Below are 15,357 nucleotides of genomic sequence, written 5' to 3' on the forward strand. Positions count from 1 at the left end.
AGCCCTTAGTCCCAGCCCAACGCTGCTCAGACACCCACCACCCCATATTTCTACCTGCACTCCCACTCCTGGCAGGCAGCATCACCCCAGCACCGCCTCCAGGGACGGGGGCAGAGTTAAGGGTATTTAAAGATATTTTCCCCTTCACCTCCTATCTCAAATCCACTCGGAGATAGTTGCGTCTATCCTCCCCGCAGGTCCGGGATGAAAGGCTGGGAATTCACATCAGAAATGATGGAAGCTTTGAAACTGCTGGCACTTGCTATTTATTTTTTAATTTCCGCCCCCCCCCCCCCCCCCCCCCCCCCAACATTTCCAAGCCTCTGAAGTTTTCCCTGCCTTTAGAGCCTTTCATCTACCCCGAGTCACACCCCTCCTTCTTGTATTTGCTTAGGCCAAGTTTTTTTTTTTTATTATTTACTTAACAAATTGCTCCAAGATGCTTTGATGTATCCGATTAGCTTCGTCTGCTGGAATCAATTCATCTCTAGACAGAGCAGCGTGGAGCAAAGCGAGGTGGCGGGGACTAGCAATAAACATCCGCGGGAGGCAGGAAGGTCCAAAAGTGGCCAAAAATAGGGTGTGCCAGAGGATTCTGCATCCCCATGGCATGGTGTGACCCCATCCCTGGCTGGGGAGGGGACAGCAGTGCACCCCAGAGAGAGGCTGAGGATGGGCCAACTCATTTCACTTGTGAGCATGGAGGCATTTAAGCCCCTGACAGTGCATCAGCCTCTTCTGCAACACAATCTCGCTCCAGCTCAACAAATAACACGTCCCTGGATGAGTATTAAGCCCAGTTCCTTAATTGTTATGAAGACCGGATAAGCTGAGATTTACATATCTGAGAAAAAAAATTGCTGCAGCAGCTTAGGAAGATCAGAGGGAAAAAAAATCCCATTTTTCCCTCTCTTCTGTAACAAAAGCTCACAAAAACATCAGGAGATAGTGATGCCTTCATTTGCTTTGCTCGATGCCCCCATCAACCTTTCCCGTCCCCTTGGGACACAGGTACTTGCTGCAGCTTGGAGGGGATGTCAGGTCCCTGATGGCCCCAGCCCCTCCCTGGGGATACACCGGTACCCAAGCCCATCCTCAGGACAACATCTGGGCGGACATATCGGTGTGGCAAATGGCTTTTTTCCCCCCCCCTTCTACTTCTAAAAGCAAAGCCTTTCCCTGGGGAACCCCAACCCCTGGGGGATCTGCAGGTCCCCCAGGGGAAACAGGGAGATTTGTAGCCCAGCCGCTCCCCACACACCTTGGCAGGACACACCAGCCGATGAAAGGCAGCAAATAAGCGGGGTTTTATCTGATTAAACTAGGGATGAACTCCCTTCCCATGCATCAGGGCTGAGGGGGGGGGAAATGTACTGGAGGGGGTATATTAGCCAAAGCATTACAATTCAATTTAAGAGTTAATTGGATTGCATTGAAAAGCGCTTAATCGGAGCCGAGTTCGATTTAATAGAGACACCACATCTTCTGCTCCTTTCCTAACTGGGATGATGATTTTAGGGCAGGCGATTACCATCGCTATGCAGCTTCAGGCCCAGCTGCCGGCTGCTGATATCATGTTGTACAAGGAAATAAAAGCCTCTGGCTTACACTGGGTAACTCGGGGAAGCAAGATGCTCGGCATAGAGCCGACTGCTCCTCAGGCTCCCACCCGCCCGCCTGCTTCTTCAAGATAAGGCTCAAGAAAGCAGTTGTGCCACCAGCAGGGACTGTGATTCCTCTGCGAGTCGCTGCTGGTTTATTTTGCTCAAAGAAAAAGAAAAAAAAAAAAAAAAGACAAAAAGAAAAAAATCAGCGGCTAGGAAGAGGTGGGATGACTTTTGAGGGCAAACTCCAGCTGAGTCAGCTCCTGGCTCCTGAAAAACAATTCTTCCCCCATCCCAATGCACAGGGTTGCTTTTGGGAGTGATGGGGACAGCCGGTGTGATGGCCCCAAATGATGTCCTGCCATTTGCAGTGACCAGAGGGAAAGGGAGCAAGGGGAGGTCAGCAGAGCTTCCCTGGATGGGTTTCTCTTTCCAGCATGAGTCAGAGCATCCCCCAGTGCTGCTGTTCACCCGTGATCACAAACTGGGGCCAGACCTAAAAAAGTCCCCTCCTGAGATCAAAAAATGAGGAAACAGGTTATGACTGTGACCCTGGGTCCCCGCTGGGTCTCTGTGCATTTTTTTTCCTCCTAGGAAAACATTCTCATCTGTGTTTTAAGATAAACTTTCAGCAGCTGGCAATGTGAAGAAGTGGAGAAATACCACAAAAAGCAGCCCAGTACCAGTGGGTGACTGGCAGCACTTGGCAGCTCCCCAAAGAGTCTGTTTTCCAAGCATACCTTCTAAAACCTGGGCATGTGACCCCAGTTAAATACCTTTCCCTAACCCCACACCTTTTAAGAGCCCTCAAAGCATTTTCATCCTCCAGCTTTGAAAAATCAGTGGCTGCAGGGGGGTAAGTGCTGCGGGTCACCATCACCCCTGGTGACAGGCGCTGCCGTGACTTGCCCTTGGCCTGGCAGGCGGTTTATCGCCGACGCTGTGGCCATCCGTGCTCATGCTTGCTTATGGATTGACTTGATTTGCTGATAAAACGTCCCTTCATTTCAGCAGTGAGCATAAATCCATCAACACCCCAAGCCACTGCGCTGAGAGCACCCAGCACCATGCAGCACCGGCTGCCCTGAGCACCCACCACCCTGAGCACCCACCACCCTGAGCATCTGCCCTTGGCCATCAGGCCCCATCCTTCATGAGGCAACACCAGGAAAGGCTGAAGAGACACCCAACGAGGATGGCTGAGCCCTTCTGTGCCATATTCACTGAGGGTTTAGTGGTGCTGCCGGGACTGGGTTGGAGCAGGACACACAGGGGTGCACACAGGCCAACGCACGCACCCCCAAACACACAAAAAATGGTATTTTGGAGCCAGGTTTCTCCTTTTGTCCTGGCTTACTGCTGGGGTCCCTGGTTTGCACCCCCCACAGCCCTCCCCCCGTGGCCACCCAGACCCAAGGAGGAGAAGCGATGCAAAGCCCAGCAAGCCCAACCTGTTTCCTACCCCTGCCCAGAGCCTGGATGACCCCAAACCCCTCATGCAACATAGCTGTGGTACTCAGGCCATTTGCAACCCCCCCAACCCACTCCCTGCCTCCCCCACCCCTCCGCCGTTGGGCCCCTGCCCCTCCAGCACCCTCTGCTGCCCTACAAAAGCCACATCCCTCTGTCCCCCTCCTCAGCATCCCACCTCACCCCATCTTGCCCCCAAGAAAACAGCATTTCCAGCTGCTTTGACTCTCTCCCAGCCCAGCCAGGCTGGAAGCAGGGACCGGGGGTATTGCAGCTGGATTTGGGGCGACTGGGGGGCTTCTGCTGTACTCTAAATCCCATCGAGAGCCTCTTGTGACTGCTGGATGTGGGTCACCCCGTCCATGGCCCAGTGTGACGGAGCGGGGGACAGGCAGGGCGGCGGGGCTGACGCTAGATGGGGCTGGAGCCGCACACGGGGCCGCCGGGGAGCGGGGGGGGGGGGGGGGGGGGGGGGGGGGGGGGGGAGCGGGGCCGCAGCCGCCTCGGCCCTTGCGGCAGCCTGCTCCTTCGCAGCACCCTCGGCCCCTGCAGCACCTGCACCCCTGGCAGCATCTGCACCCCCTGCGGCACCCTCTCCCCTCGCGGCATCCTTTTCCCCCGCAGCATCCTCCCTCGCAGCGTCCTCCCTCACAGCATCCTCAACCTTCACACCCGCCTCTCCCTTCGCAGCACCCTCACCCCTCACAGCACCCTCACCCTTTACAGCGTCCTTGTCCCTTGCAGCATCTTCGTCCCTTGCAGCACTCTCTTCCCTTGCAGCACCCTCTCCCCTTTCACCATCCTTTTCCCTCACAGTATCATCACCCTTTGCATCCCCCTCTCCCCTCGAAGCACCCTCTCCCCTCACAGCACCCTCTACCCTTGCAGCCCCCTCTCCCCTTGCACCATCCTTTTCCCTTGTACCATCCTCATCCTTGGCATCCTCCTCTCCCCTCGCAGCACCCTTGCCCCTTGCAGCACCCTTTGGCCCTTAGACCACTTTCACACCTTAGAGCATCCTCATCCCTTGCACCACCCTCTCCTTTTTGCAGCGCCCTTGCCCCTTGCAGCACCCTCTCCCCTTTGCAGCACCCTCGCCCCTTGCAGCACCCTCATCCTTCACATCCCCCTCTCCTCTCGCACCACCCTCTCCCGTTGCTGGTGAGCCACCTTTGTAGGCACCAGCCCCGAGAAGCTGCTGCACTCAGCAGTGCCATACCATGCTAGGGGTCCCCTCCCAGCTCCCCAAGGCAGAAGACCACGCTCAGTGGGTGCAGGATCACCCATCTTCCTTGGAGGTCACCCAGCAGCTGGAAATGGGTCCAGCAAAGGAGCCCCAATGCTGCTGTCAAGGAAGAAATCCTGCCCCCACCACTGCTGCCTGTTTTACCAAGCCACGATGTGGTTTTCAGGGACAATCTGCACATCTGGGCTCTCACCTTATGTGATGGAGCTGATGGCACACATACAGTTCTGGGAAAAAATGCCAGCAATGTGAAAAAAAAAAAAAAAAAGACATTTACTTCTCCCAGCCCCACAAGAGGCCCTTTGGCTTGTAAAACTCCCGGCGTTGACAGGTCAGGGAAACACGGGTGATGGGAGCGGGGAAAGAAAGGCTTGAAAAAGAAGCAAATGTTAGAAGAGGCTGGAGAAAACGCCCCCCTAATCGTTAAGTGCTGGTTGTAAATTATTCATCGACTGGTAAGAGAGGCACAAATCTATTCAGCAAGAGGGCAGGAGGGTAGAAAAACACTGTTAGGCTGAGCCCAGCATAAACCTCAGCTTAAGGTCAGAAAGCTCGTCCAGCAGAAATCAACCTCAAACCTTGGTGAGCCCAAAGGGGGGTCTAATGTCCCAGCACAAACCTGCACAGAGGCTTTTCTGCCTCCGTGGGACCAGGGCAGGGAAGGGTTACCCCATGTCCGATAGTATTCCTCATCGCTTTGTTTTCCTCACCCCCCCACTTTTTAATGAAGGCATTAACGAGCAGATCCGGAGCAGGACCTCAAAAGCTGCAGGGCAGGGATGGGGATACAGGTTTGATCAGCCGGAGCGGAGTGGGAAGAAGTGACAGGGCTGTGATCAGCCAAGTGCCTCCCCCCAGACCCCCCCCAGACCCCGCTGCCGGGGGGGGCTGTCGTGTCCCGGCTCCCTCCCGCACACACGCTCCATTAGTAGGGTGTCAGCCCTAATTCCTGGGTTGTCAGGAGATGGGCTTTCCAGGGCTTTCCAAGCAAATCCCCCACGCTGCCATGCAAGCGGAGTGAAAATAATTTGCGCTTTAGGGGAAAGAAAAAAGCAAAAGAAAGAAAACGGCTGTCAAAGGTTGCAAGGGGGAAATAATAATCCTACCAGCAACGCTTTCCAGCATTTTTAGCCAGAAAAAGGGAAGATGCTTGGGCAAGGCGGGGGTGCCCAGGGCTTGTGCAAACCTGAAAGGGCTCCCATTGCCCCGCTCAGGCTTTAAAATTGGACGCAGGAAGCATCCTTAAGACCACTTCCCACCCTCCCTCGCTTTATCCATGCAGGGATGCTCTTGTGAGGACACAGCAAGCTGGATTTGAGGCTGCTCGAGGCATCGGCGCAAGCAACCAGCAAAGCCAGGGCTGAAAACACATTGCACTGACCGTGTAGGGATGCCAGGGCCAGACTGTGCAGGTCTGAAGGGTATTGGGGCTCCTCTGGAGCCCCAGGGTAATTTGGTCCATCAAATTCGGACCTTGCATCCTCATTGCATTTAAGCTGTGCTGTGGTACCCGCCTCCACACACCCCATTACGGGTTCCCATTAGGCTGGGCATAAAGCAGCCACCGTGGCCATGGAAAAGGAAGCAATAAAGCTCAGTGGATTGGAGGAATTAAAACAGCTGGAGGAAAAAAAAATAGCTTTTCTGTATTTTTTATGGTTGTTCTTTTATTGCTAATTTTCTTCCTGCTTTGCAGCCTGAATCACAGGGAGATGGATTGGGTTGAAGGTGGGGTTTGGGCAGCCGCTAGCGGGGAAATAACTGGGCTTTTGGGCAGCGCAGGGCCCCTTCACCCCTTCCCTCCCAGCTATTTAATAAGCAGAATTGGGGTTTAACGACCTGTTATTTTTAAAGCCAGATGGCTTAAAGTACAGGAAGATATTAGGATCACGAGGGCTGGGTTTGAATTCATCCAAGAGCTCCATTTATCAGTACAAAGGGCTGGAGGAGGAGAACAGCTGCCTTTTCTTTTTTTCCTGGAGCCAAAAGGTATGAGCTGGAGGTGCCTGGGGTTTCCACCATAATGCAGTGGTAATAGGAGAGAATTTGCTAAATGGATTTGGAATTGAGCAATTAGATCGAAGATGGTGCATCCAGGCTGCTCTGGCAAGTGCTGCCCCCAGCAAGGTGATGGGACGCCGTCCCCCCTCCAGCCCCTGTGCCAGCCCGAAACAACCAGGGACCAGTGATGGGTCCGAAGGCACCAAAGGAAAGGTTCCTCCATAGGCACAACACAAGAAATTATTGGTACGACCAGGCTATGGATAAAACTCATCGCTCCCAGCAGTGCATACATTGAAAAAGAGATTAAAATTTGGGATTTATGCCAGTTTTTCACTGTTATGAGGCAGGGTGAACGCCTTTGTGGTGGCTGGCAGGGCAATGCCGTGCGCAGGGTGCTGGCGTGGCAGCGCAGGCAGCTTTCGTGGGTTCTTACCTGGCAATGAAATGGCCACACAGGGGCTGCCCGCAGCTCTTCGCTCCTCTCGAGCGTGCCAGCAGGATCCAGGCTGGGGAGGGCATCGCTGCCCGATGGGGTCAGGAACGCTGCCGGTCTCTGGGGAGGAAGAGGTCTGTAGGATGGATGGATGCGGTGACAGGGGCAAGGAGGGGGCACCCCGCTGCATGTCCCCTGTCCCACCATCCATGTCCCCAGTGTGCCACCGAGACTGGTGCAATGGGAAAGACCTGTGGGTTGGCCACACTCATCTCATCTTTGCAAAGTGCAAGCGGCAGCTTTGGGCAGAGAGGGGATCCCTGGGGTGAACCAGACCGACAAGGCGAGGAGGAGGAGGAGGCAGTCCTTTGCACTGAAACCTGTCTTGGTAGAAATAGAAGGTCCATGCCCAGCTCAGCCCATCCTGGGCTGGCAGGAGGTGGGTACCCAGGTCCTGTGGGCACAAAGGGATGCTAAAAGGTACTTTGCCACCTGGTACTGCTCCCAGCTTCGGTGCCTGCCGGGTAATGCACCTCCGGCACACCGGCAGCCCCTGCCAGACCCCTTGCCAGATGCTGCCGGCAGCAGTAATGTGATTTCCCTGCCCCTTATTTCCCGTGCCCAGCTCTGCGCGCCCCGCTCTCCTCCCACCAGCCTGGCTTTTATAGACTCCCCTCTAATCCAGTTAGAGGGGGAAGTCAGATCTAATGGAATAAATGATGGAGTCCGCGCACTCCTCGCTGCCGCCTGTGCTGGCAAGGTCACGGACAGGGACCCTTGCTCTGTCCTGGCCATCCCAGCTCCCAGTATTGGGACAGGTTCGGGTGATGGCAACCTGCCCTCCCACTGGGATCCTTGCATCAAGGCATGGCACCCCGGCACCTACCTATTTCACCACCCAAGGGCCGGTGACTGTGAGCTGGCAAATCCTCGGCTCTCCCCCACCTCCCCACCTCCCAGATGCTCTCTTCGCTTCTCCGGCTGAGCAATCAGGCTGGGCGCCCTCTCCAAATTGGCTGTGGGCGTGGGCAGCAGTGAAGTGGCCCTCGCTGGGTATTACTCCGTGCCTGCGCCCAGCCTCGCCTCGTTAGTGCGGCTAATGAGGGCAGTAAGCACCCCCCACTTCTGCAGCACGGGGGATGAGGAGGCATCCGGAGGCGTCCTCGTGCCCTTCCTCATCGCTGCCTCGTTAACACCATCACCATCATCGTCCCCTGTGCCGCCGCATTTCATTATGCCGCTGGCTGCGACCTCAACCAAGCTCCTCCAGCATCAAAGCCGGGGTGAAGACCCACCCCCCGCCCCACCACTTTCCCCCTCCCCAAGGAATTGCATCATGCAAAATGCAACAGTTTAGGCTCAGCCTGCAATTACCGAGGCCGGCGTACAGCTGCTGCCCGCCGTGCCGCAGCGATGGCCAGCCCGGCCCCGCCACCGGTGCCCATCGGAGAGAGAGCTGCTCGCCGGAGCGCACGTGCTCTTAATTCAATTAGCGCTGCCCTGAACGCTCCCCTGGGACCGGTGAGCGGAAACCAACAAATTCTCCTTAACAAAGACATTCCCAGCTTTTTTTTTTTTTTTTTATGGCGCCTCGTTGGCTTGGCTCTCCCTGGCGAACGATGCTGCTGGCCGGCAGCGCTGCCATAATGCCTCTTGTAATCTGCCATGCAATAAGAGGAATGGGTGGTGTGGTTGATTGGCAGGTGTCAACCAAGAGCTGGCAAGTAGGAGCCTGGCTGCCAGCAGTTCGGCTGTGCCGAAAGCCCTCGGAGGGTTTGTTGGCTCACCGAGAGAAGATGCTCAGCAGGGAAGGGCGATGTTTCCCCAAACCAAGCCTTTCACCAGCTTCTGCATCCCCTGCAGTGTGGTTTGAGGCTAAAACCCCAATTTCGGTGCTTGTGGAGGACAAACCTGGCCAGACAGGCTGAAATAATGGGAAATACACAGCGATTCCCCACGCCCCAACCAATTGTAAAGCCATTTTTTTTGCCAGCCCGAAAGGGGTTTGATGGCCGGGCTGGCACAGTGACAATTTACACCCAGGCTCTGTGACAATTTACGCCAGGCGCCGATCTGCTTCTGGTTTTAAATGGCAGCAATTACATAAATTAAGGCTGTTTAAGCAACGATATAGCCAGCCTGTTGATTTTTTTTCCTTGCCCGGAAAAAAACCAGCACTAGCTTTTCCTTTTTTGTCAGAGTGCCAGCACGTCCCCAGACCCCATCTCGGGTGACATGACCAAGGGTGCTCAGCAAAGTGGATGGCAGCGGCTTGAGTTGACCCCCAAGGACCCAAGCGCCAAGTTAATGGGCTGAGCAAGGTGGGGTCATGCCAAAATGAAGTGTAAAACAGGGCTGGTTAATAAACAGGGGCGATGAAGAAACCCCATAGGAATAAAGATGTCTCCAGTGTGTATTTTCCAGCCCTTGAATGGGGCTCAGCATCCCCCAGGCATCGGGGGCCGCATCCTGTAGAGGCATATGGATTTGCCACTGGCTACTGCATGATCAACCCCACTTTTCCTGGGCAAGACAAATTTGGGGTGGAAAAAGAAGAATGAAGGGAAAAGAGGAGCCCTGCCTTGAGCCAGTATGGAGGTGGATGAAGTTGGCTACAGGTTTTCCCCCTGCAACAGTATTTCAGTGACAGCCGTTAATTTGCTAAAACGCCAGCGTTTTTCTGAAGTCTTTGATTTCTTTGTCTCCCTGAGACGATCAAAGTCTTTTGTTCTCATTTGGGCTCCAAAGAGAGAGCGCAGGGGAGTGAAGGCAAGGGGGAAACAAGATGGGTGGGGGCAAATCTGAGGGTCTCGGTGCCTTTACTGGAGGGGCTGTGACCCAGTGCTGCCCTTTCCCTGGGATAACACAACTCCTGTTTGCTCATCCCTGGTGTCAGGGCTCTTGGCTTTTAATAAAGCAGCTGCTCCAAACCCTTTCCCTGCCGCTATTACAAACATAGCAGGGTTTTGAGACCCTGCAGAAATACTGGGGGATGAGTCCTATTTGGGGGGAGCCCCTTATCCCTAGAAAACCCTGGTGCTGAGGACATTTTCCAAGCATGGATGGTTGATGTGAGCACCCCAAGCCGAGCTCGGGAGCATCCAGACCCCTGTTAGGAGTCGGAGAAATCCCTGCAGAGGCCACAGAGCAGCCAAGTTTTAGGCCTGACTCCTAGTGCGCCAGGGAGTACAGATGGCCCAGGGTTTATTTAGCTGCTGTTTGTTATAAAAAGCCCAGCCAATCTAGGTTATGCATTTTCAGCTCTCTACATTAAAATAAAATAAAAATAAGAAAAGAAATGATACGAGCTTGATGAGTCTATTCTCCTTTGCCATCTGACTGGGGAGAGCTGTGGAGTAAGGGAGCACAGGGCAGGACGGGCAGGGATGCTGGGGTTCCTCATACCCCATGGACAGGCAGGGGTGCTGGGGCCCCCCGCACCCCGAGGAAGGGCAGGGATGCTGGTGTTCCTCTCACCCCGAGGCCAACCCTAGTACAAAGGCTTCCCCAATGCCTCACCGTGTCCATTCAGGTCCTGTGTTGACTGTCTTTGCCTCTTGGCCCCCTTTTGGCCCCTTCTTGCTGTCCCGAAGCCAAGCTCAGGACTAATCCATGAGCTGAGGACTTGGAAATCCAGCCTTCAAGCATCCCTTGAAGCCTGGGGCTGCCTGAAGTTGGAGAGGAGAGGCTCTACCCCTGCAACTGCAGCAACAGCCCCTCTGCCCCCCAGGCTGCAGTTTTGGGGTGCTGGGGATCACAGCAAGCTGGCTGGGGCATTTTCCTCAGAAAATCCTGACCTCCAGGCAAGAAACAGGGGCCTTGGCAAAGCTGGAAGGGACCGAGCCTGCCCTCACCCTGCTCGATAGCAGCTCGCTCATTGATTTGCATCGCTCTGGTCTGCCCGGGCTGCCGCCGGATGAATTAACCAGACGCAGAGCCCAAGGCCAGCTCTGGCTCGCCTGTTTTTTGTTTCCACTCCCAGCTCTTACATACATTAAGGAAGGCAGGGCTGGAGGGGGGAAAAGGGAGAGGTTGGGCAAGAGGAGAAAAAAAAATTGCAGCTCCCAGATCAAAACAATAATCAGCTAAATGAATTCCGCAGCATTTTCCCGCATGACTGCGAGTGATAATTTAGTGCAGCAGCCAGCTGGAAGCAAAAGGATTAATTCTGCACTTAGTGACACCCATGTGAATAATTCATCACACGCAGACCCCTTTTCCCTGACCCCCCTGGGCAATCACTCCAAAGACCCCCACCAGCCGGCCCTGGCCCACCACGGCTCCCCAGGGACGGGGGGGATGTTGTCGCCAGTGCAGCATCCAGACCTGTCCCAAATTCACTTTATGGATAGGACTTTTATTTTTGCAAACGGGAGCAGAGGTTGGCGGCTGCAGTAATTAGATCGATCAGGCTCATGGCCGCATCCTAGCCTGCCCAAGGGCCGGTCCTGGAGCCAAGGGCTAGCGGGGATCCCTCCTCCCCGGAAAGAGCAGCCAAATTCCCTCCCTGCTGTGACATCCCTGGGGACCACAAATGCTGAAGGATGAAGACAGCAGGACATTTGTCACCATGGTTAACCAGCCTGGCCATTCTCTGCATGGAGATGGTGAACAGCCTTTCCCAAATACCCTGCCTGTGTCCTGCCTGCTCCCCTGCCTCCAGTTGGGATTTCCTGGGAATATGAGCATGTGCCAAAAGCCCTGGGAAAGCAGTGGATACATGAGGGCAAGAACGACGCTGCTTTGCCCAGCTTCCTGGCGGCATGACCCAGAGCCCTGAGACAACAGGCACAAGGGATAAAACCCAGATCCAGCCCAGCTGATCCCCACCTGAGAGGTTTGGAGAGAGGGTGGCAGCTCTAAGCAGGCACCTCCTGCCATGTCCCCATCCCCTGTCCCCATCCCCATCCCCATCCCTCCTTGCTTTGGGGTTTGCCAGCCCCAGCATCTCACCTCTGATCGAAGGAGCTGCAGGCAGAGCCCCACGGTCGGGATGGCCCCAGATGTGGTTTTGAGGTCCGTGCCCTGGGGAAGCAGAGGAAGAGTCACAGCCCGTGCTGGCCTCTGGGATTCTACCAGGACTCTTGGTGGCTTTGGTGTCATCCAGATGCCATCCAGGGGTCCAGTGTTGTGGTTCGGAGCACGGCCCCTGGCTTCCCATGGGATGCTCGGGAGCTCTGTGACAGGCTGCCCACCCAGACGTGGAGCTCCCTCCCACCATGCCAGCACCTATAGGTCCCGTCATCTATAGGTACCATCACTGTGCCACCCTGCCCAGCATCACCCCGCAGCCCCTGGCTCACCTGCACGGCGAGGCCTTCCACGCGCATCCCGCCTTTCTGCGCTGCCAGCTCCCGGAAAACACAGCCAGTGAGGGGCAGCACCGAGTATCCCACGGGAACGAGGGTGCCTGGACCATCCCAGACTGGGGAAGGGGCAAAAGCAGATGACTGGGTGTATGACAGCCTAGGACCTGCCCCCGGCCAAATCCGGGGACAAGGAAGAGCATCCTTGGTGGGGTCCTTGGACTCACTGGCTTTGTAAGGATAATATTCGATTGCCAGGGCGGTGTCTTCGGAGAAGATGGTGGCCACGTCTCGGCCTTGGAAGAGGAAGGAGGTGTCCCAGGTCGGCTGCTCTGGGGGCCCAGCTGGTCGGGACATCTTAAGAGACAATAGGAAAATTATCCTTCAAATACCTTCTCTCTCTAGAGATAAATAAGCAGACAGATAAGATAGAAGGGAGAGGAGAGGCGGGGGTAAAGAAAAGCACAACCCGTGCAGCTGCATCCCATCCCTGGCTGAAAAGCAACCCCAAATCCCGGTTGCTTGAACTGGTTTTCACTGGGTCTTAGAGCTTGGCTGCTTCTCTCCGGCTAATCCCTGCCAGTATTTTCCTCTCCACAAAGCTGGAGGAGAAAAACGGCACACGAACCAACTGCCCCATGCTTGAAATCATGATGGGAAGAGCCTGGGGGATGAGCTGTGCTGACTCCAGGGTGAGCCTTTTGACATCTATCGGGTGACCCGGCGCTTGCGCTTGGAAAGGGTTTTGAGGCGATTGCCCCCAAACCCTTTCCCAAGCGTGAGTGCTGGGTCGCCCAATAGATATCGAGCATCAGGCAACATATTTATCCCTGCAGCCGCGATCTGTCGTTGGAAACAGCATCAGTCCATTCCCACCAGCAGCTGCTCCCCTTCACCTTCGGAGAGCCCTGCCAGCTCTGCAAAGGTCAACCTTAACACCGACTGCCCAGCGCCAAGAAATTATTGACAGTGGCTCCTTTTTAATGCTGTTACTCAATCCCCTTGGCCAGCATCGCCCAGCGGGGAGGAGATGCTGATCGGCTTTTCTGCATCAGCACATTTCTTCTTCATCGGGGAGTGGGGGAGGAAAAGCGGGGAGGGGGTGTCTCCCTCTGCTCACGTTTGGGGATGCTAATGGGCATTACGCAGCTTGGAGACCCGCAGCGGTGCATTACCCAGCCCTGGGGGCTGTTAGCAAGGGGAGTGCAGGGCTGGGAGGCTTCAAAGCCCCAAAACACCTCTACAATGGGCTGCATCGGGCAGTGCTCTTAGTGCTGGCTCAGCACTGGGCTGGTTCTCTCAGATGGAAATTTCTCAGGGGCTCCCTAACATCGACTGGGACTTTTAGCTGGGCTGCAGCTTGCTTTGGCTACAGGGAGCCAGATCTGTGCCTGTAAGTCCTCCCAGCAGCCAGATCCAGCTCAGCACCCTCCAGCCACTCATCTCCTTTCCCAGCCTGCATCCCAGCCCACCGGGCTGTTTCATCAGCCCCAGAAAGCCTAGTTTTGGGGGAAAATCTCCTAAAAACCACCGAATGCCGCCTCCAGTTACTTTTCCTGGCATCGACCTGTACAAGATGCTGCAAGATGGTGCCATTTTAGACTCAGCGGGTAAGGTAAAAGTCAAATGTGGGAGCATATTGTTAATTTGACCCCAATTGTTGGAGGTCCTGAGCCCACATGGCTCCTCTCACCAGGACAGGGCTGGGAGATGACGTTCCCAATTTCCCCTCCTGATTTGAGGGCTGGGAGGGGGGGCAGGAGTGCTTGCAGGGCCAGGCTGTCTCCCACCGGCTCGGCAGGACAGATGGATACCCTGCACCGGGGCGTCAGAGCCAATGCACTGATTTGGGCAGACATCTCGGCACAACAACCGCCTCTGCCAAGGGCCACCTGGAGAAACACAACAAAGGGGAAGGGGAAGAGGAGGGAGACTCCTTCATCCTCCTTGGCTACCCCAGCTCATCTCCCAAAGGCTGGTTCAAAGGCAGCATCCTTGGCACAAGCAGAGGTAGAGGTGGCCAAGCCCACAGCATCTCTCCTGCCTTCCCAAGGGATGGGGCGATCTCCTGTCCTCATGGCTGCCTATTGGGATGGTGTAGACGCCAGAAGAAAGCGAGAAGCTCCGGATAAGTGGGTTAAGCTGGGGGGTCCCCAACGGAAAGAGCCCAAAAGGAGATTTGTCTTACAGTCAACCAACATCACAAAGGTTTGAGCTTGGTGCCGGGACGACAGATGCAGCATGGCATTCTGTAGGAGGCACAGCCTGGTTCCCATCCACCCCATTGATTTGCCACTGCCACCAGCATGTCCAAACCCATCCTTTTGGGTGCGAAAGGGGCTGTTGGCACAACAAGATCACCCAAGGAGACCACCCAATGCTCTTGCAAGTGTCTCTGTGCAGGTCTCAGCTAACTCCTGGCCAGGTAGACCAAGTCACCAGGAGTCCCAGCCAGGCAGGGAAGGGTTAACCACCCAGGAACCCAAAAATCCCCTAAGTAAGAGGGGTGCCCTGCTGAAGGTGAACCCAAGCACCGTTGTCTGCAGATGCTGATGGGAACCGACAGGCGAGAGGACATGCTGGGCTGGCAGAATTATCGAATCCGATTAGCCTGCCCAGGAGTTCGCTCGGGGAAAGCCATTAACCTCTGGAACGAGAGCAGCAACACTCCCTCCTCCTCCTCCCGGCCTTCCTCTAACCTTTCCTCCCGGGCACTAGGAGCTCATCCTCCCCAGTTAGGATCCACATCCTACAGGTGGGGAAACTGAGGCAGGAGATGGGGGGACAGAGCGAATGGGGGTTACGCAGCTCCCCAGGGCAACCTGTCTGTGCATTCCCAGGGAGAGCATCCTCAGTGATGTGCGAAGACAGACAGAGCCATGTGGGCGCGGAGGGGAGGAGGAGGAGGCAGCAGCACGCACGCAGGCCAGATGGCCAGGTTTAATCACTCGTCCTCCCGCGTTGGGCTCCCACGGCTCCGCGCTGGCACTGCCGCCTGTGCCGGGGCTGTGGGGCTTGGCTTGGGCTCGCCCACCGCTGGGTACCACCACTTTGTGGGGGTTTGTGTGTATATTTATCCATAAAAATCCAAAGGAAATGTGTTTTGGCTCCATTAAGAGGAGAGAAATATCGCTGCTCTGGCTGGAAAACTGCACCCTGGAGCTAAGAGATGGGGCGGGAGCGGGGGATAACGTGGGGGCAAGCACACGGGGATTTCTTTCTTAGTATGTGCTCCAGAGCTGGCGTGGGCAGCCTGTACTCTGAACACATTGCCATGGTTGGGCTGGGGGTGCT

At 55.6% G+C, this 15,357-nt stretch overlaps 1 protein-coding gene across 1 annotated transcript in view; it reads right to left on the reverse strand.

The window, feature by feature from the left end:
• Positions 1-15,357, reverse strand: part of CCDC33 (coiled-coil domain containing 33) — a 43,253-nt gene that overhangs the window by 5,745 nt on the left and 22,151 nt on the right. Inside the window, exons 9-14 of the mRNA XM_086471329.1 lie at positions 13,757-13,955; positions 12,692-12,795; positions 12,291-12,420; positions 12,061-12,182; positions 11,711-11,782; positions 11,478-11,533 (exon numbers count right to left, since the gene is read on the reverse strand). Coding sequence (XP_086327455.1) covers positions 11,478-11,533; positions 11,711-11,782; positions 12,061-12,182; positions 12,291-12,420; positions 12,692-12,795; positions 13,757-13,955 — 683 coding nt within the window. The remainder of the gene's footprint in view (positions 1-11,477; positions 11,534-11,710; positions 11,783-12,060; positions 12,183-12,290; positions 12,421-12,691; positions 12,796-13,756; positions 13,956-15,357) is intronic.

Source organism: Leptosomus discolor, chromosome 11, assembly GCF_034619465.1.
Source record: "Leptosomus discolor isolate bLepDis1 chromosome 11, bLepDis1.hap2, whole genome shotgun sequence".
In the NCBI taxonomy this organism is placed as follows: domain Eukaryota; kingdom Metazoa; phylum Chordata; class Aves; order Leptosomiformes; family Leptosomidae; genus Leptosomus; species Leptosomus discolor.